The sequence below is a fragment of the Nicotiana tabacum genome, chromosome 5, assembly GCF_000715075.1.
Source record: "Nicotiana tabacum cultivar K326 chromosome 5, ASM71507v2, whole genome shotgun sequence".
NCBI lineage: Eukaryota > Viridiplantae > Streptophyta > Magnoliopsida > Solanales > Solanaceae > Nicotiana > Nicotiana tabacum.
In genome coordinates this window covers 162,279,670-162,301,653 of record NC_134084.1, presented here as the reverse complement: position 1 = coordinate 162,301,653, position 21,984 = coordinate 162,279,670, and the positions used below count along the sequence as shown (strand labels likewise).

The 21,984-nt window shown below is 37.6% G+C and overlaps 1 protein-coding gene across 6 annotated transcripts; it reads left to right on the top strand.

Moving 5' to 3' along the window:
- The first annotated feature begins 10,185 nt into the window (after positions 1–10,185).
- LOC107827649 (uncharacterized) lies at positions 10,186–16,415 on the top strand. 6 transcript variants are annotated; one of them, XM_016654825.2, is made up of 8 exons: positions 10,186–10,343; positions 10,628–10,654; positions 11,330–11,452; positions 11,766–12,096; positions 13,137–13,511; positions 14,373–14,489; positions 14,613–14,990; positions 15,619–16,415. In XM_016654825.2, the coding sequence occupies exons 1-8, from the start codon at positions 10,297–10,299 to the stop codon at positions 16,291–16,293; spliced, it is 2,073 nt and encodes a 690-aa protein (XP_016510311.1). In that variant the 5' UTR covers positions 10,186–10,296; the 3' UTR covers positions 16,294–16,415. The 6 variants fall into 6 exon arrangements, with proteins under 6 accessions (XP_016510311.1, XP_075110382.1, XP_016510310.1 ...); XM_075254281.1 differs by having other exon boundaries at positions 14,613–14,993; XM_016654824.2 differs by having other exon boundaries at positions 13,119–13,511.
- The last annotated feature ends 5,569 nt before the right edge of the window (positions 16,416–21,984 follow it).

Genomic DNA, 21,984 nt, shown 5'->3' with positions numbered 1-21,984 from the left:
AATACTGGAATGGTAGCTATTGTTATAGGCGAATTCTATGAGTGGAAGATGATCATCCCAATTCCCCTTAAAATCTAGAACACATGCTTGTAGCATATCTTCCAGTGTCTGAATGGTACGTTCAGCCTGTCCGTCAGTCTGCGGATGAAATGCAGTGCTGAGATTTACTTGTGTGCCTAAACCCTTCTGGAAAGACCTCCAAAAGTTAGCCGTAAATTGAGCTCCTCGGTCTGATATAATAGATATGGGCACCCCATGAAGCCTAACAATCTCCTTGATATACAACTTCGCATAATCTTCAGCCGTGTAAGTTGTCTTCACTGGCAGAAAATGGGCACATTTTGTAAGTCGATCAATTATCACCCAGATGGATTCAAACTTATGATAAGAGCGAGATAATCCAATAATGAAGTCCATATTAATCACCTCCCACTTCCAGGTCGGAATCTCTATATTTTGAAGCAATCCACCGGGTTTCTGATGTTCTATCTTTACTTGTTGACAATTGGGACACTGGGCTACAAATTCTACAATAGACTTCTTCATATTATCCCACCAATACTGCTCCTTGACATCATGATACATCTTTGTCGAGCCGGGATAGATGGAATATCGGGATTGATGAATCTCATTCATAATCTTCTCTCGCAACCCTGCCACATTAGGCACACACAATCGGCTCTGGTATCTCAGTGCCCCATCTTTTCCGATCCCAAAAGCCATACTTTTACACTGTTGAATGCTTTCTCTTAATCGTACTAAGATAGGATCTTCATATTGTCGTGCTTTTACCTCGGCTACCAAAGATGATTCTGATGTATTCTGTACAGTAACAACTCTGTCATCAGAGTCTAACAATCTGATTCTCATATTGGCTAGCTGATGAAGCTCTTTAATCAACCCCCATCTACCTGCCTCAATATGTACTAAGCTTCCCATTGATTTACGGCTGAGAGCGTCTGCCACAACATTGGCTTTACCGGGATGATACAATATCTCGACGTCGTAGTCTTTCAATAATTCAAGCCACCTACGCTGCCTCAAATTCAACTCTTTCTGCTTGAAGATGTATTGTAAACTCTTGTGATCTGTGTAGATGTCAACATGGACGCCGTATAAGTAGTGCCGCCATATCTTCAAAGCATATATTACTGCAGCCAATTCCAAATCATGGGTTGGATAATTCTTTTCATGCTTCTTCAATTGTCTTGATGCATAAGCAATCACATTCCCACGCTGCATCAATACGCACCCCAAACCTATACCTGAGGCATCACAATATACCACATAACCTTCTGTTCCTTCAGGAAGAGTGAGCACTGGTGCAGATGTCAATCGATTCTTCAACTCCTGAAAACTACGTTCACAAGTGTCAGACCACTGGAATTTGGTAGCTTTTTGTGTTAACTTAGTCAATGGTGATGATATAGAGGAAAATCCTTCTACAAACCGCCTATAATATCCTGCTAGCCCTAGGAAGCTGCGGACTTCTGATGGTGTTGTAGGTCTCGGCCAATTCTTTACTGCATCGATCTTCTGAGTGTCGACACTAATACCCTCATCAGATATCACATGGCCAAGGAATGCTACTGAGTTCAGCCAGAATTCACATTTGGAGAGCTTAGCATATAACTTACGATCCTGAAGCGTCTGTAATACTATCCGCAAGTGGCCCGCATGTTCCGCCTCCGAACGAGAATACACTAGAATGTTATCAATGAATACAATCACGAACACATCAAGATAGGGCCTGAATATAGTATTCATGAGATCCATAAAAGCTGCTAGGGCATTTGTTAGCCCGAACGACATCACCAAGAACTCAAAGTGCCCATATCTTGTCCGGAAGGCCGTCTTTGGAATATCCTTCTCCCTAACCCTCACCTGATGATACCCTGAACGTAAATCAATCTTAGAGAAATACTTGGAACCCTGGAGTTGGTCAAACAGGTCATCAATTCTTGGAAGTGGATACTTGTTCTTTATAGTAGACTTATTCAACTGTCGATAGTCGATACACATCCGTAACGACCCATCTTTCTTCCGCACGAATAGGACTGGTGCACCCCAAGGTGAAGTGCTAGGCCTAATAAAGCCCTTATCCAGCAAGTCCTTCAACTGCACCTTCAACTCTCGCAACTCTGCCGGGGCCATTCTGTATGGAGGAATAGAGATCGGTTGAGTGTCAGGCAACACATCAATGCTAAACTCAATCTCCCTTTCAGGAGGAAGGCCTGGGAGTTCATCTGGGAAAACATCTGGGAATTCGTTGACCACAGGGATTGATTGTAAAGTAGGTGGTTTCGCCTCCGCATCCCTAACGCGAACGAGATGATAAATGTAACCTTTTGAGATCATTTTCCTTGCCTTAAGATAGGAAATAAACCTACCTTTCGGTGTAGCAATGTTCCCTTTCCATTCAATGACGGGTTCACCCGGAAATTGGAACCTAACCATCTTCGTACGACAGTCAACATTTGCATAGCATGAGGCCAACCAGTCCATTCCCATTATCACATCAAAATCAACCATTTCTAACTCAAATAAATTTGCCGAGGTTTGACGACTACAAATCATCACAGTGCAACCTCTATATACCATTCTAGCAATCACAGAATCTCCTATCGGAGTAGATACCGCGAGGGGTTTACTTATCAATTCAGGTTCAATGCCAAACTTATTAGCCACAAAGGGTGTAACATATGATAATGTAGATCCCGGATCAATCAACGCATATACATCATAAGAAAACATAGATATAATACCTGTAACAACATCTGGAGACGACTCGAGATCCTGTCGACCTACTAGAGCATAGGTTCGATTTTGAGCACCACTCGAACTCGGCACTGCACCTCTACCCCTACCACGACCTGTCGACTGCTGAAAACCCCGTGCTGGAGGTCGAACTGATGAGGAAGAACCAGACACAGATCCAGTCGGCTGAGTCATACCATCACCTCCTCTATTAGGACAATCCCGCATCATATGGCCAGGCTGCCCGCACGAATAGCATGCATCAGAACCTCGACGACACAGTCCAAAGTGGGCTTTGCCGCACTGATCACAATGTGGTGTTGAGGGTCTCATCTGACTAGTATCCCTGTGATGTTGCGAGCCAGATGCCCGCGAACTCTGACCTGTACCAGAATAGGATCAATCATATCAAGGCCTCTGAAACTGTGGAGGAGCACTAGCTACAGGTGGCGCCGAACTCCTCGAAAACTGTGGCCTGATGCGGCCTCTGAAGTCATTAGAATACCCTGCAAATCTCGCCCTCTTATGCTGGCCTCTATCCTGCTCCCTAACTGCCCTCTGCTGGCGCTTACGATTCTCTAGGGTCTGGGCATAAGCTTGAATACGGGAAATATCCATGCCCTCCACCAAGGAGGCTGTCGTACACTCATTTATTAGATGTGGTCCCAACCCATTCACGAATATATGCACCCTATCACTCATCTCGGCCACCATATGGGGAGCATACCTTGCCAAAGAATCAAACTGCATACTGTACTCTCGCACACTCATATTACCTTGTCTAAGGTTCAAGAACTTATCAGCTCTAGCTCGTCGTATCTCAACTGGCAAGTAGTGACGAAGAAATGCCTCAGAAAATTCCTTCCACACAGTTGGAGGAGGGTTCGGACCCCTGGATCTCTCCCAACTATCATACCAGAGAACCGCTAAATCCCGTAGCCGATAAGAAGCCAACTCTACTGCCTCTGTATCACTAACATGCATAACCCGAAGTGTACGATGAACCTGGTCAATAAAAGTCTGTGGGTCCTCCTTGGGGTCTGATCCGGTAAACACTGAAGGGTCTAAATTAATAAAATCACGAACTCTTGTACTAACTGGTTTCTCAGCAGCACCTGTATTCTGCCTCTGAGCCTGAGCAGCTACCAAGCTAGTCAATAACTGCAAAGCACTCCGCATATCCTGGTCTGGTCTGGAGTGCCAGACGGAGGAACTGGAGGCGCTGGGTGCCTTCTAATATCCTCTAGAGGAGATGGAGTAGATGAGGTATGAGAGGGCATCTCACTTTGTCCTGCTCTGACTTGGGGCACCTGACTGGTACCCTCTTTCGCTGCTGTATTAAGCCGTCTACTAATCGTTTGCTTCCTAGTCGAAAGCATCACTGAAAAAAACAAGGTGAATATTAGAGACGAACACTTACGACTTAACTCTACGCACGATCTAGATTCAGGAAGAAGGTAACAACCCTAGATGTCATGTAGCCTCCTGATTATAAATGTGGCGCGCTACATATCCATAATCAAGACTCTACTAGACACGGCTCATAGACAACCCCTAGGACAGACTTGCTCTGATACCAAGTTTGTCACGACCCAAACTGAAGGGCTATGACTAGCACCCGACCACACTTGCCGAGCACCAACGTACATTTCATCTAACCTTCATTATTATCTTTTAAGGCTGACGAGATCAATATAAATGGTAGACCTAGATCATGGACAACCAGCAATAAAATATGACGGCATGAGCATACATAGCAGGGGATGACCAGACAATCAAGAAACTACGTATAAGGTATGAGCTACCTCGCTACTATGAAAGACTATACAACAAAAACTAGCCGACAAGGTATACCAAACTATACATGAGACGACACCTGTCTATGAGCCTCTAAAAGAACATAAGTGTTGCAACATAGCCGAAATAGGGCCCCGACATACCCATAATGTCTATAACAAAAATTGCATACCAAGACCAAGGCAAGTCCGGAGAAGGGATCTCGCCAATCACCGCTGAACTGGACAGTCTACTGTGGTGGGGGAGCTGCACCTGCCTGTCTATCAGGACCTGCAGCACGACATGCAGCGTCCACAAATAAAAGGACGTCAGTACGAATAAAGTACTGAGTATGTAAGGCAAGGAACCATAAATGTGATCAGTAATGTAAGCAAGGATAGAGAATATACAACCTGTAACATCTTAGTACCTCTGAGGGCTACTTACATGAAATGCATGATACATATGTATAAATACATAAACCTTTAAAGCATTCGCCTCTGTGGGCATCATCATCATCATATCGTACCCGGCCATAATAGGCTCGGTAGAATCGTACCCGGCCACGTGGAGCTCGGTAAAACCCAACTGATCAGTGGTTGCACAATAGGTGTCGTACCCGGCCAACTATAGTGTGGCTCGGTAGAGTAAAATAGATACATATATATATAATGCATGCTCGACTCATGGAATCACATTCTAAACCTTTCGGAGTGACGTAAGGTCGGTATCCTCTATACACGTTATTAGGACTAACTCTTCACTATGAACCTTATAAGATTTAGGAAGTACGAACAACATTGATAACATAAGAATAAGAGAAGTAACATTAACATCAATCGTTTCATAAGAGGGAAAACAATGTAAGTACTGCTAGCTTCTAAGAGTAGAGTATCTTGGAAGCTCGTTCATTACATTATGTACAATCGGAGTCGTGCAAAAGAAGGAAAGGGATAGCCTCACATACCTTGTATATACTGCCCCAATCTCAAGCTATGCAATTGTCAAAACTCCTTAGTCTACAATAAGAGAAACGATACTATCGTTATCATTTAAGCGTCATAACTATTATGTATCGACCACAACCTATTTTACGATGAAATGGACAACACGTCCCCTATATATATGACCTCACACCATTCAAAACAGTCACCAAACAGCCCAAACAACATCAATAATAAACATATTGAGCCTCCCAAAATAGTCCACACATAGCCTAATCACTCCATACATACGACGACCACCGTAGTCGTGTCAAACAACCTGGAAATGTTACGAATAACTATCAGCCCATAACCCTACATATATATGGTGTTTCTCCACACCCTTCCTCCTCCAAAACTCCATAAGATAGTAGTAAAATACGCAGCCCAACAACAACGCAAAACAGTCCACAAAACAATAACATTACTACCAAGCCTTTCGATATATATCTCACAAGTTCTAGCTTCAATGGCTTAGCCGCAACTTGGATAATCTTAAATACATATAGAGTAAGAGGTTCCTTACCTTTATACAGAAAGAACAACTCCAATTTGACCTTAAATTTCCATGAAATATCCCTCCAATGCTGCCACAACAACAAAAAAGCGAAACTAGCGATCAATTAGTGTTTTTCGGCACTAGAATCACTTTAGAAGGCTTGAAATCACCTAGGATTGATATTAAGAACATGAGGGAGTATTTACAGAACATAAACCCTTTAAAACAACCTCCCACACGAGCTGAAACGACACAAAAATGAGCAACAACAAGAAGAACAAGAGACTTACTAGCGCCACGGAATTCCCGACACTTGATTTGTGTTGTTTGCCCTTTTTTGGGTCTTGAATCTTGAGAGAACCTTGAGAGGATGTTCCTAGGGTTCTAAGGTCTGAAAATAGTGAAAAGAAATGACTTAAAACGGGTTGGAGGCATCCTATATAGGTCCAAATATCTTAAACCGACTTAGTGGGCCCCATAGAGAGGTGCTTGGCGCAGTCTCGCGAAAATGCGAATATCTCTACACTCCGAGATCGTATCGATGAACGGTTTAATGCGTTGGAAACTAGACTCATAGATCTTTAATTTTGTTGGTAGATAACCCCGTAATTCCTTGTAAATTATGAGAAAAGATTAGAAACATTTGACCTAATGTTTAAGTAAAATTATGAACCTAAGTTGCGACAACTTTTGTCGACTTTTGTTTCATAACTCGTTTAACTTCAAGACTTATGATACGGATATTATATGATTAAAATACCTTAATAAATGACCTCTTGAGTGTATTAAGCACCGCTAGATTACCTGAAAATACGAGTTACAACATCCTTGATTCGTTTAACTTCTAATACTGGTTAATCACCCTTATACACTCTTGTATCACTTAAGACCAATAGGATTGACTTCTTATCATCTCAAAGATAATTCCTTCTTGGATTTATGTTAACTAATATATGGCATGAACTAACACATGCGGATATGGGTTGTAACAACATCATAATGGGAATATATCCAGTGCAAGCCACGGGGGATCAAAAGAGAACAATTCGATGGTGTCTGTGGGGAGGGTGGCTTTGGTGGGACTTGATGTGGTTCTCGTCCACAGGCAAAATTGGCTCTCCCTCGATCGCTCATTAACTCCTTTAAATGTCCTTAGTGGAGCATGTTCACTACTTCTTGTCATAGGGCTATGCAATCCTCGACCTTGTGGACACGTTCCTGATGGAACTCGCAGATGGCATTCGACTTTCTAGAATTTGGGTCCGACTTCATATTTTGTGACCATTTCACCTTGGAACCGAGCTTCTCCAGGGCGTAACTATTTTTGAAGGAGACACATAAAAATTGTGAGCAGATAATAATGGAGGCATACCTCTTTCGTTTCGGTGAGTTTCCGTTTGTGGCCGGGAAGTCCCTTCGACTTGACGTGGAGATAGTGGGATGGTCGTTCTATTGTACGGTTGGTGCCTTTACCGGTTGAGACGTGGGCCCGCATGATCTCTTCGGATGTCATTCCGACTATCTTTCATCCATTGGGACTATTATTAGCTGTTGGGTCGAACCGTTGAGATCATCTTCATCTGCCCTCATCTCGGCGCAGTAAGCGTTGTGAATTTCTTCCCAAGTGGTGGTGGTGGTGGTGGTGGTGGGGGGAGGTATTTCATGAGTCTTCTTAACAATTTTCTGGTAGCTCTTGACCCGTTTCTGTTTAACCCGTTTTGAAAGGCCGCTACAACCATCCCTTCTGATACGTTCGACAAGCTCATTCTTACTCTATTGAGCCGGGCGAGGAAGTCCTTGAGTCCTTCGTCAGGCGATTGTTTGACGACAAATATGTCATTCACTCTTGCCTCTTCTTTCTTCTCCCCAGCATGGGCGGTGACGAACTTGTAAGCAATTTCTTCGAATGCTATTATGGAACGTGCTGGTAATTGCGAGTACCACGTTAAGGCCCCTCCTATTAGGGTTTCGCCGAACTTCTTCAGCAGTGATGGTACCTGCTCTTTCGAGAGGTCGTTGCCTTTTACCGCTGTGACGTAATGAATGATATGGTCTTCAGGGTCCGTTGTGCCATCGTATATTTTTAGGTATGGTGACATTTTGAAATTTTTGGGTATGGCATTTGGGGTTGCCTCCTTGCTGTATGGTTGTTCCACGAACCGAGCGACGTCCCATTTTGGTAGGAGTTTTGGAGCGCCTGGTATCTTATCGACTCTTTCTTGGCGCTCCCTTATTTGGTCGCGGAGTGCTTTATTCTCATTCTTCATTTTTTTCATTTTCTTAGAACAACTACGAAGGTGTCGTTACCTGCATCAACAACGGTGTGAGGGTTACATGTTGAGGGAGGATCGTGTTGCTCACTAATGGTTATTGGGGTGTCAACTCGTGAGATGTTCCTACTCGCCCCTTGCGCGGGTTTGTGGAGTATACTGCTTAGGGTGCTTGTCATCCATGCCTCCAATAATTTTTTCACTGCGGGCGGCGCTTTATCCGCTGTGGACGTGGAGGCTCCCTTCTCATGTGAAGCGGTTACACTCCCATGAGGAAGGGGTGAATCACTTTGCCTGGGTGAGGCGCTCGACGTCATATTCTCTTCGTCTTCCCTGTCCAATTCGTTGATGGTGCCTAGGAGATTGGTAGTGACACCCATCACTGCTTTCAGTCTTTCCTCTTCTTTTCCTGTCATTGTTAGCTTGTACAAACAAGGAAAAAGGAGCCTTTGTTTTTTTAGATCTAGAAGAAACTAAACTTTTTAACTAGGACCTCCCCACAGACAGCGCCAAATTGTTCGACCAAAAAGTGTTAGACTCTTTGATTGAGCTAATTAAATAAAAAGATTTGAGGTAAATCCTAGCCGAAGATAATTTATTCTAGATATGAGATAGAAGATGATAATAAACAAGCATATCTGAACATAAGATTTAACTATAACAATGATTGAATCCCATAATGTAATAAAAAGATGATGGTTTTCATAATGTTAAATGACAATGAAGAATACATAGATAAAAAGGGTTACCGTTCTTGAACAAGGTTGATCCCCACATACTTGATATAATGCAAGTAATGATGGATATCGAGGACCTAAGCTTCCTTTATCCTTTTTCCTTGACGAGGAGGTAGAGATGAAGATTTTCATTCATCTGTAAAGATGTATCTATATTTGTGTGTGAATTTTGTTTCAGCCCCCCTTTAGTTACTCTATTTATTTATATGGAAACACTTTCTTTACCCAACAGTCTTTAACCAGGGTACTTAAGTTCTTGAAATATCCTGTGGAATATTCCTCCAAAAATATCTAAAGGTTGAACTGGTCGTTCAGGCCAGATGGAGTGTTCGACCTCGACCATGGCCGAATCACTCGTTAATATACCGCTTCTCATACGTGACCTCGACTTGGTTAGTTCTTGGTCGTCTTGGTCGTCCTCCCTTAAGTAAAATTATTCTGTTCAGATTTCGACCTATACAATGATATGTAAATCAGATGTCACAAAATTATTAGAATCCTGGGGCAAACAAAATTTGATAAGTAAGTTGAAAAATAAAAAGAGAACTCTTCGCTGAATTTCAAATATGTTCGTCAACTGTAATCAGACCAAAGCTCGGGGGAGCTTTTGCAATAAACAAAATGGGTATTTTTTTTAATCCCTCCTAATTTAGGAGGATTTATAGTGTTAGTGGCGGACGCACTTGGTGGCAAACGGGTTCAACTGAACCCGTTTCATAAAAAAATAATAACGTGTATATGTATAAAATACGTATAAATATTTTATTTGAGTCTACTTGACAATTACTATTTTACGACTAAATTTATGTACTTCTAAGATTAAACCCGCTTGCACAAAATTTTAGGTTCGTCACTATATAGTATTTTCACACTTCCCTCCGGGCGTGACTCGAGGGTAGGTCAATATTGAATTTTTGAATAAAAATAAAAATTAAAACTTCAGGGCTAAGGAAGCAAAATGTCTTTAATGTTTTGGTAAGTGTAGTTAATGGGCAGATAGAAAGACCGACGGATCAGTTTTAGCATTAGTTTTCCAAAATTACCACTCGTCCGTCTTTTTCCAGCATTTACATCACTATGGTATTTCTGTTATTACAGGAAAAGAAAGACCTATTTTTGGAAACTAACTCTCATCTTTTCCTCTTTGAAAGTCTTCTCAAGTACAGTCTGTTCCTTTTTCCCACTGATCAACTCAAACAAGAACTTGATAGAACTCAAGCTGAAGAAATTGCTACAAAAGGAAAGAGAAAGAAAAATTAACAAGATTTTCCCAAATGGGTTTTCTCATTTTTACGCTTCAGTTGATCGATTTCTTCGCTTGGTAAATTCATTTTCTTTCTCCATTCTTGTTTTTGTTTGGTCAAAAATGGAGCTTGGGCATGAAAATTAATCTTGAGTAGTAGTAGTAGTAGTAAAGAAGAAAATGAACACGATTTTAGCTTTATAGCTAGCAGATTAGTGCTGATTTCTTTTTAACATTATACATAAACTTGCATGATTCTACGTATTCAAGTACGTATTTTGTATGTACGTGATTGTGTTTTTTGCATGTATGTGATTGTGTATTTATATTTTGTTTTGTTTTTTGCTGTACCAAATTTGCAGGCCGGTAGTTGCTCTGGGCTATCCTATGTAAGTTCGGGGAACTCCCCATTACTCCATACTAATCACTTCCTTTATCCTTTACAAGTCTATTTTACAAGTCCATAGACATATATAGTATGTGATCTTACAATTCCATATTCTGATTTAAGTAGGGGCAGAGCTAAAGTGTTAGTTGCGGGTTCGGCCAAACCGTGTAGCTTTTGTTCCAACCATATATTTGTATTAAGAAATCCAATGAACATGTACAAATTATTAATTTAAAACCCATTAACTTAAAAAAGATTATAATCTCAAACCCATAAGGTTCAAATCCTAGCTCCGTCTCTGGATTTAAGCCTTTTTTTTAACAAATAAACCAATTTATTTTCCAGTGAATCCCTTTTACTGTAAGCATTCTCCTCCTACAACATTTTTCATAGAAAATATTTTTTGTTTGAAACATTTTTCTCCATGACAAAGGCGGTGGCAAACCAAGAGTTTGAACAATGGGATTCAAAAAATGTAAAAATGTCACATCTAAGATTTTATCCTATGTCGAGGCCGGGATTCAATAATTTATATACATACATGTATATATCAACATGCACCCTAAGGCAGAACAAAGTTTCAAGTATTGAATGCTTTCATTTCCAGCTTTGGTTACTTGTGTAGTATTTTTGCTTGTTACTGGTAACATTTAGCAATTCTTTTGTGGAACTGCAGATGTGCTTCAATCCGAGCGATTGAGACTGGCTCCAAGTATCACATGAGGAAGCTAGTCACATATTGGACCATCTTTTCCTTTATTTCTCTGTTCGAGCATGTATTTGAGAAACTTATTGAATGGTAATCTGCTGTACTCTTAGCTGGCTATATTAAAAGGGGCAAAGCTTAAATTTGTAAATTTTATTTTACGTGTATTCCTTTCATTATCCTTTTTAAATTATATGGAAATTGGAACTCTTTGAATTATTGACACTTGATTTAGATCAACTTCTAGCAAGATCATTTGACAAATTTTTTTAGTCTTGAAAAGAAATAAGGGGAAACTCAAAGTCGTTTATGGTTAACTTATGATATCCTCAATTAGTGGCCTCAACTTATGAAACTACTCCTGATAGTGATACATATATTAATATCTTTTCATTTACTTTGACAGGGTTCCTTTGTGGCCTTATATAAAATTAATTACCATATGTTGGTTGGTAATACCTGAGTTTAACGGCGCATGTTATTTTTATCAACATCTTGTTCATCCGTGTTTGCCATTGAAACTGCACGATGTTATTGCTCAGTTTTATGGTTCTTGTTATGTTTGCCAACACTTTGCATATTATTTGTGCTCGTTTGTCAAGCTTCAAACTTTCACTGACTGGTTTAACAAGCCAATGGAGGATCCGTCTCTCCAGAATGAAACATTTTGGGATGTGGCAGAGAGGTATCTTGAGGAAAATGGATCTGATCCGCTGGTGAAACTTATTGCAAGCAAGGTATGTCAGATGTTACTTTAGCAAGAAGTAGCCAATTCATTACCAAATTGGCCGCACAGTTGTTTTGATGTACTTTAGCATAAATTCAGACTACTAATCCATTTCAGTTGCCAAAAGTTAGATTCCCACCATTACAGAAGCAAATGTATGACTACATATTGGACTGGATTTTGTAGCAACTCGAGCTTGCCGACGGTCTATTGATTATTTTTCAACAGGCATAAACTGTGGACTTATCATGACCTCGTATTTTCAGTCTAAGGATTATACTTCGAATAATCATGCAGCTCCCTGTACTGTATGAAACGGTTTTTAACTTCTTGTGCTGCTGCTTGATTGGTGTTTCGACTCCATAATGATTTGGGAAGTTGCCTTAGCAGTGTGTGTGTGTATACAGTATACACATACATGCACTAATTTTTGAGATTTGTTTAGTTCCAGACTAATACGTGAATGCTTCGTCTGCATAGATGTAGTGTACCTTCCATTCCTTTAAACTATTATAAGTACATGAGCGATAGATTATTGTAACAACATTATGCAGCTATCAATTTTCTTAAATAAAGCAGCAAAGAGTCTGAATTTTTCTTTTGTTAACAACAGAAACAAAACTAGTTACTTTCCTATTCTTTTCTAGTGAAAATCTTTTTGTGTGTTCACATACTTTCATTCCTTTAAATATCATAAATAACCGGTGCACTTTGTTAAATTAATCCTTTTGAAGCTTGCATTAGATTCTTATGTCTTAGTATGGTTCCGAGCCACTGTTTCTCCTGTAAATATTTGAAGACTTTAGAAAAGGGAGAGATTTACAATAACAACTACTGCTTTGCCTCAGTCACAAACAAGTTGGGGTAGGATATTTTGGGCGGAATCGAGCTCTGGCAAGTTACCTAGAATTCTTACAATTTACCAAGGGAGAGACATAATGCTCTTAATTTTTTTTAAAAACATCTGTACCACCTTTATTCTAGCCTAGCATTTGTTATTCTATAATCAAGCAAAAGTAATATGTATGCCAGACGCCTGTGGAACTGCAGGTTGAAGGTGTGAAGGAAAATCAAATTCATATTGAGAAGAAAATGATAGGAATGCAGGTCGAGGAAATGGTAGTTCCAGCAGATACTGAAGAGATTAAACTTCCAGAGATTACTTCTGTAAAGCAAGTTCAGACAGAGTGGACTTGTGCAGTATGTCAAGTGACAACCAGCTCAGAGCATAACTTGAAATCCCATCTTAACGGAGGGAAACATAAGGCAAAGTGTGAAGAGCTGAAAACTTGCAGGCAAATGGCCAAAAGTGAAGGAAGCTCACCTGTTAAAACAAAGTCAAATCAGCTTAATCAGGCGCAAGTAAAACATGCAGCTGCACTACAATCGGACCGCAGCACTAATGAAGCAGCTGACCCCAAACAGGTTATTAATTTTATAACCCTAGAACTTCCTTGGTCTTTCTTGCTCAGGATGCAATTGTTGAGCAAACAATAGATGAAGATACTCCATCTGTTCGAAAAAGAATGACACTAGTTCGTTGTTAGTACGTTCCAAAAAGAATGACACCTTCTAAAGTTGGAAATAATTTGATTTCAATTTCCCATTTTAACCTTAATTAGCATTTGCTACACAAATGTTATGGCATTGTTTAAGACCGCAAGTTTCAAAAGTCTTATAAATTTTATGACATATTTAATACCACAAGTTTCAAAAGTATTCTTTTCTTAAACTTCGTGCCTAGTCAAACTATGCCACATAAGTTGTAATGGATGGAGTATTAAGCAACCTATTAAGTGATGATTGATGAAAAGAGGAGAGCTTGATGTTCCCATGAGAAAAGCAAATTAGCTGCAAGTGATACTATTAGTGGCCAAGTTAGGAAAATTGCAAGATGAACTTAACTATTACGAAGGTAAAAGATTAGGCTGATCAATTAAGCTAAATGTGCAAGATGGCAATTGATAATGCATACTAAGATCAAGTGCATTATCATTTAAACTAAGAAGAAGCTTCGTATATGCTAAAACAATCATCAAGCAACCTGAAAGTTAAACTGGCACTTTGTAAATTTTGAAGTTCGCACGATTTCATTTATCCTAGTATATTCTCAAACCTTAGTTTCTCCTATAAACATTTGAAGCCACTAAAAAGTTGAGAGAACTGAAGGTCTATGTTCTTTTTAAACATTAGCACCACCTTTATTCTAGCCTAGCGTTTATTTTTCTATGATAAAGCTAAAGTAATCCGTAGCCAGTGATTCAAATACTCCCTGTGGAACTGCAGGTTAAAAGTGTGAAGGAAAATCTAGTTCAGGTTGGGAAGAAAACAACAGGTGTGCCGATCAAGGAAACAACGCTTCCAGCAGATCAAGGAATCCTTGCAATTTACCAAGGGAGAGACGTAATACTCTAAAAAAAATATTAACATCAGTACCCTCTTTATTCTAGCCTAGTATTTATTTTCTATAATCAAGCATAAGTATTAATCTGTATGCCAGTGATTAAGACGCCTGTGGAACTGCAGGTTGAAAGTGTGAAGGAAAATCAAATTCAGATTGAGAAGAAAACGGTAGGAATGCAGGTCGAGGAAACGATTGTTCCAGCAGATGTTGAAGAGATTAAACTTCCAGAGATTACTTCTATAAAGCAAGTTCAGACAGAGTGGACTTGTGCAGTATGCCAAGTGACAACCAGCTCAGAGCATTGTTTGAAGTCCCATCTTAATGGAAGGAAACATAAGGTAAAGTGTGAAGAGTTGAAAACTTGCAAGCAAACGGCCAAGAGCGAAGGAGACCTACCTGTTTCAACAAAAGAGTCAAATGAGCTTAAGCAGGAGCAAGTAAAACATGCAGCTGCACCACAATCAGAGCACAGTACTAATGAAGCAGCTGACCCCAAACAGGTTGTCAATTTTTTAACCCTAGAACTTCCTTGGTCTTTCTTGGAATATTAAGTATTGCTCAGGATGCAGTTGTTGAGCAAACAATAGATGAAGATACTCCATCTGATCGAAAAAGAATTATACTATTTCTTTGTTAGTCCGTTCCAAAAAGAATGGGGCAACCCAGTGCACAAAGCATCCCGTGTTTATGCAGGGTCCGAGAAGGGCCGCACCCAAAGAGGGTGTGTGTAGGCATACAAGCACCAGTGGTTGATTCCACAATTCCAAAAAGAGTGATACCTTCTAAATTTGGAAATAATTTCGATTTAAATTTCCCATTTTACCATCAAATTAACAAATGTTATGGCATTGTTTAAGACCACAATTTCAAAAGTTTTATAAATGTTACTTATGACATATTTAATATCACAAACTTTAAAAGTTGTACTTTCTTTCTTAAATTTTGTGCTTAGTCAAACCTCAGTTTCTCCTATAAACATTTGAAGCCACTAAGAAGGTGAGAAAATTGAAGCGTTCTTTTAAAACATTAGCACCACCTTTATTCTAGCCTAGCATTTATTTTTTTATGATAAATTAAAGCTAAAGTAATCCGTAGCCAGTGATTAAAGTATTCCGTGTGGAACTGCAGGTTAAAAGTGTGAAGGAAAAACTCGTTCAGGCTGGGAAGAAAACAACAAGTGTGCCGATCAAGGAAACAACGGTTCCAACAGATAATCCCAAAGAGATTAAACACCGGGAGACTAATTCCTTAAAGAACGTTCAGAAAGAGTGGACTTGTGCAGTATGTCAAATAACAACCAAATCAGAGCATGACTTGAAGTGCCATCTTCTAGGAAGGAAACATAGGGAAAAGTGTGAAGAGCTGAAAGCTTGCAAGAAAAAGGCCAAAACTGAAAGAAATCCACCAGACCAGCTTAAGAAGGAGCAAGTAAAGCATGCACGCTCAGCACAAACAAGTGAAGGTTTTGGTTTCATAAGATACAGCACCCATACTGAAGCTGCTCGAGCAATTCAGTTGGGAAGTGCCCAATTCCTTTTTGGTAAACCTATTGAGTGCTCGTGGGGAAGCAAGCCTACTCCACCAGGAACAACTTTTACCCCTCTTCCTCTTCCAGCCATGGCACATGTCCCTGGTTTTTCAGCGACTGATCTTGCCGCTTATGAATGGCAGCTTGCTTTGGCTAGAATGGGCGGTTCACAAGCACTCATGCATTCCCAAGCTCTTATGCATTCTCAAGGTCAAGCAATTTACGATGGTGGTTATGCAAATATTGCTACGATTCAACCACCAATGTACTACTAGTGAATTCGATGATTGCAATAGCTAAAACACTTGCTAAATCAAGAGAACAATACTAAAATTGTTTATTTGAAATTATTTTTTTACTAAAATTGATATTTGGATACTGAATTAGTTCTTGTTTAGAAGCTCCATTTCAAGTTGGAACTCATTTGGAGACGAATTGAGAGTTGGATTGAAACTTGTTGAAGAATGCCAAAGAACAATGTTTTGAATTAAGTGTTGGATCTTAGACTTGAAGAAGTCTAAGCTTGATTTTAAAATTTTTGGTATGTTGGTCTTGCGAAGAAGATGAGTTCCCTTTTCTTTTTCTTTTTTTGCCTGGGTTCCTTTTTTTAAAAAATAAAAATTTGCTGGAGACCTTTTTTTTATTTTTTAACTTAATAACACATGTCATGATGATATTGGTGCGTGACATGCACCTATTTAAAAGAAGTGGTCAAATATCAAAGTGGTGTGTAATAGATACAATATTGAAAGGTTGAGTGTTTGAAAATATTCCTGTGGTCAACAGGTGTGTAACAGGGATTTGGGGTACAAGTTCAGGTGTCATTTTATGTATTCTGCCTAAATGGAAACATATTTAATGGAAATAGTAGTCCAAGATTTTCTGTAAGTTGAATTTCATTATTTAATTAATCAAAGCCAATTATTTTAAGATTTAAACTAAAAATAAAATATTCTCTTTTTAATGACCAAAGACGTACAAAAAAAAGGATGCAATAGATATCTTTAGTTAAATTTGTGTATAATATAGATTTTGTGTATAATTCAATTATGGTATGTATCCTTTTTGAGAAAGAATCATTGTATATTACACATTAATTTTAAGTTAAAATAATAATTCTTTATTTAGTACAAGCTTTGTATTTGACCTTATTTGTGAACAATATACATTACTATATGTATCATATACATTACTATAGGTATCTTTAATTAAATTTTGTGTATATTTTAGTTATGGTATGCATCTTTTTTTGAGAAAGAATTAATTAAACTTTCGTTAATTTTGTTTTGTATCTTACACATTTATTTTAAGTTAAAATAATAATTCTTTATTTAGTACTAGCTTTGTATTTGACCTTATTTGTGAACAATATACATTACTATAGGTATCTTTAATTAAATTTTGTGTATAATTCGGTAGATATCCTTTTTTTAAGAAAGAATTAATTAAATTTTGTTAATTTCGTTTTGTATCTTACACATTAATTTTAAGTTGAAATAATAATTTTTATTTAGTACAAACTTAGTATTTGACCTTATTTGTGAACAATATACATTATTATAGGTATCTTTAATTAAATCTTGTGTAAAATTCAGTTATGGTAGGTATTCTTTTTTAAGAATGAATTAATTAAATAAATATTTTGTCTTACATCTATATTTTATTAAAGGAAATGATATATTAACAAGAGGACAAAGGAAAAAGACAAGAAAAATTAAAGTTTGGTGGTTAACAAAAAAATAAATGAAGATTGAAAATTCAAAAAGCCCAGAGCTAAAAAATGAAGATCTGTATCATTTCTTGAGCACATTCGCTCTTAAACATTGATTTACACATACTGTTTTTAAAAATTAGGATTTCAGATGGCCTAAAAATTGATTTACTTCGATAGTCTTTCCTTAGAAATCTTTATTTAAGCAACTTTTATTTAGGTTTGGCTTCTCTACATTGTTTAGGGTTTAGCTTACGCACAAACTACTGCAAAGTATAGCTCCAAACTATAACTATATCAGCGAAATATCAACATCCAAAATGAGTTGGAATTTGAAGGTTCGTGTTGGTAGATGATGGCACGTTCCAGACCGCGAGAAACCAGAAAATCCTAATTCAATTGAATTATTTATTCAAGATGAAAGGTGCATATTCTTTTAGATGTTGTTATTTTTTCGAGTTGTGATGTATTTTCTTCAAGTTATGCGCCTTACTAACTTAACTTTCTTTTCAATTTTTTTGTTTTAGGGAGATCGAATTCATGCAACTATTGGAAGAGTTATTATTAAATGGTTTATCATTTAATTATTGAGTATTGTTATTGTCTTATGATCCTTTGGTCTTATGTATCATTTTCTTTAGTTAATATTTTTAATTTGGTATAACTATGTTATGTCGCAGTTCATCAGAGATGACATTTTAGCTTTTTTTCCAGCGCCTCACTCCTAAAATCTTGAAGCCAATTAAGTATTTCTCTGTTTTCTTTATATATGATTTACTCTCTGTCATTATTGGTTACTGCATTTGTGTATTTTATTGTCATGTTGTTGTGATTAATATGCCACAAATTTTTATCATATTTGAGTGATATTGTCGTGTTAGAGCTTGCAGATTAGTGAGAAATGGAGAATACTAATGGATTATACTAGCAATCCTCATCTGTTGCTGGGTGGACAACAACAGTGGTCAAAGAACCAGAAACTGAGGAATTCTATATTGAGGTAGTATGCAACTTTTTACTTTAATGCAAAGTTGGATAATTTATTGCAGAGAGCATAATATAAGCTAGATGCATTGAGAAAGTCTAAAAAGATGTCACCTGTAGTGACATGGAACAGTGGCCTGTGACTATGTTATCTGCAGTCCAAGTGCATGAAGCTCATCTAGATTCTGATGTTGGCGTGATGAGATCTATTGGCTTCCTAGAATCCAAGCTATTGATGTATTTGAATATATTTTATTCTACACTTAATCAAAATATCTGAAAGTGTGCAATAATTTTAGATGCCAACTAAGTTTCCTTCTAAAGATTATTCTGGCATGTCTTCTTCATTATCTCATCAGTAATACAATATATGTTGTCTCTCATTTCCGTCAAAAATTGTCGCCCAAGGATCAAAAATTCTTGAATTTTTACCCATGCCTTTTTATAGTGGTAAACCTCAATACAAAGGACAACTTCTGGAAAATTATGTCCATGAGCATTTGCTACAATAATGTTCCCTTAGGCACATGCTTTATATCAAGCAAATTGTATAGCATTATTATTTATCGTGGAACATTCATATCAAGCAAATTGTATAGTATCATTATTTCTTATGGAACATTTATTAGGAGATGGAATGAAAGTTTTACCGGAGTCTTAATATGTTTTTAATGTTTGGTTATAAAGATGGTATTAACACTAACATATTAAATTTTATGGTGTACATCATTCTTTTTAATTATTGGCGCATCACGCGGGTACTAATACTAGTATGTTTTATAATGTTGTTCTTTCTGCTAAACCTTAAACTATTTTGTTCGTAATTGATAAGTTTTCAGATGGAAAGATTTGTTCTCGGTTCGAATTAAATAAATTACCGTGAAGCAAAAAAAGAAAAGGTTAAATTGGTCAAAGTCTGCCCTAGTAATATTTTTTAAAATTTGCACCCTAACCTGCTTATCTCCTTGTAAACCCATAATTAAGACCATTTCTTTTTTTATTTTTTTATTTTAGGGCGAACTCGGAATTTTATTAAATAGGGAATAAAATTTTAAAAATATGGTGTATATTGGAAAGGAGCAACACGTGGAAACAACAAAGTTACCATGCCTAAAACTGTTGGAGACATCAGAAAATCGGGGAACCAATTGGAAAGTTAGAATTATATTTTCAAAATATACAACAATTAAATATCGGACATTAAGTTGGGTTGAAAAATAATTTTGTTATGTGACATCACATGGATATTATATAAAGTGAGTTGACATGATTACAATTATAAGTCCATTATATAAAGTGAGTTGAACGAGTAAACAAGAAAAATTGTAAAATCAAACACAAATAAGGAAACGGTAATACACAGAATCAATAAAGAATCAGATTTGGGAAAATAAGTAAACCCTAGTTTTTTGGGAAAAACAAATATCAACGGAATATACACAAAATCAGTAGCATAGGATGAATATAGCCACAAATAATACTCGAAATTAGAGAATCGAACCAATTTTGGTCCGGTCTAAAGAGATTTGAAAACCCTAATTTAGGGTAAGTAAGAATCAACAAGAGATTAAGAAAATAATCGTACTTACGAAGAGCAAATGATGAACATAGATGGAATAAACAAAAAAATCAAGAATTTGAACCAACTTTGGTTCGATTCTTACAAGATCTGCTTGTCATGTTTAGGCAAGCAGTATAGAGAAGTAATTGGTGCCAAAGAGAGGCCGTATATGGCAAAGAATAACCATGGAATCCCAAATTATGTGGGATTAGGAGAGATTTTAGTGGGCGGCGGCCTTAGGGTTTCTGAAGAGGCAGAAGGGAGATGAGAGCAAATGAGGGTGGCGGGTCTCTAAGGAATAGAGTAGGGTTTTGGGGGTGAGGGTTTAATTAAAAAGGGGGGAAAACGAGGGTCGTTGGTCTTGAAAGATAAACGGCCAGGATTTAAAATGGTGAGTGGGGCGGGTCATCAAAGCGGGTCGCTACCGGGTAATTATGGGGGTCGTTTGGATTGGGCTTTGAGGTGTTGGGCCAGAAACTTGGGGTTTGTTTGGTTCAAAATTGGTTTTAAAACTAGGCTATTATTTAAATACACAAAAATAATTTATTAAAATATTTGATGAATAAGTAAAAATATTATTTATGTACTAAAATAATTAAATATAATAATTTAGTATCATAAAAATATAAAATGCTATTTTGGCACAAATAACATAAATAAAGAGCATTTATGTGCGGTTGCAGGCTATTACTGCAAAAATTGGGTGAATGGCTAAAAATATAAATATAATTATATAAAATAAAGTAAAAATATTTGAAATATATATTATAGGTGAAAATAATAATTTTAGGTGATTAAGTCATCACGAAATAATTTGAAGGAGCAATTAATAAATATTTAAATAATTTAAATGCAGGAAAAATAATTTAAAAGCTCTGAAAATTATAAAAAATTATGGGAATGCGTGCATATAATTTATAAATTAAATAATGATGCAAATATGCTATTTGAAAGCATATATATTGTTTAAAAAATATGAGGGCCAAAATTGGATATCAACACCATGTACATGAGGCCTCTAACTTGAGGAGAGAGTTCAACAAATTCATGAAATTTTTTAGAATGAGCGAGAGTATGGCTATAATTGGCAAGTTTATCAACAACTTGTTTACTCTCTCTGTAACAATGCTTAAAACTCTAGCTTGACTGAATCTTGAATTCTTTAAGCTCCTCAACTTCTTTAGATATCCTCCAGGGAACTGTACACTATCCATTCACACAATCAACAAGTAATTTGGAATCACTCTCAATATTGATGTTCTGCATTCCATTTAACATGCAAATTTTATGCCATAACGAGAGTAGAAGCTTCTGCCCAATTTCTAGTACATGTGCCTAGAGACAAGGAGTAGGCAAAAATTAGGCACCTTTTTTTGTCCCTAATCACACCTCCACCACCACAATTTCCTTCTTTGCAACTACCATTGGAGTTCAATTTGAGAAAGGGAATGGTAGGCCTAATCTATTTAACCACTATAGATTTTTCAAAGTGAATTGCACTCCTCATTAGTTGACTGATATCATCCCAATATGGACACAACTGAACCTGCTAGAATTGATTGTTCACTAGAGCAACAGAGAAAGCAATCAAAGAAATAGATCTTCTTACATTAGCTCTAACATTATCATATTTAGCATTGCACCTAGCTCTCTAGATTTTCCAAAAAGCAATGGTAGGCAAATATTTAATAATGAATGCTTGAATGAGCC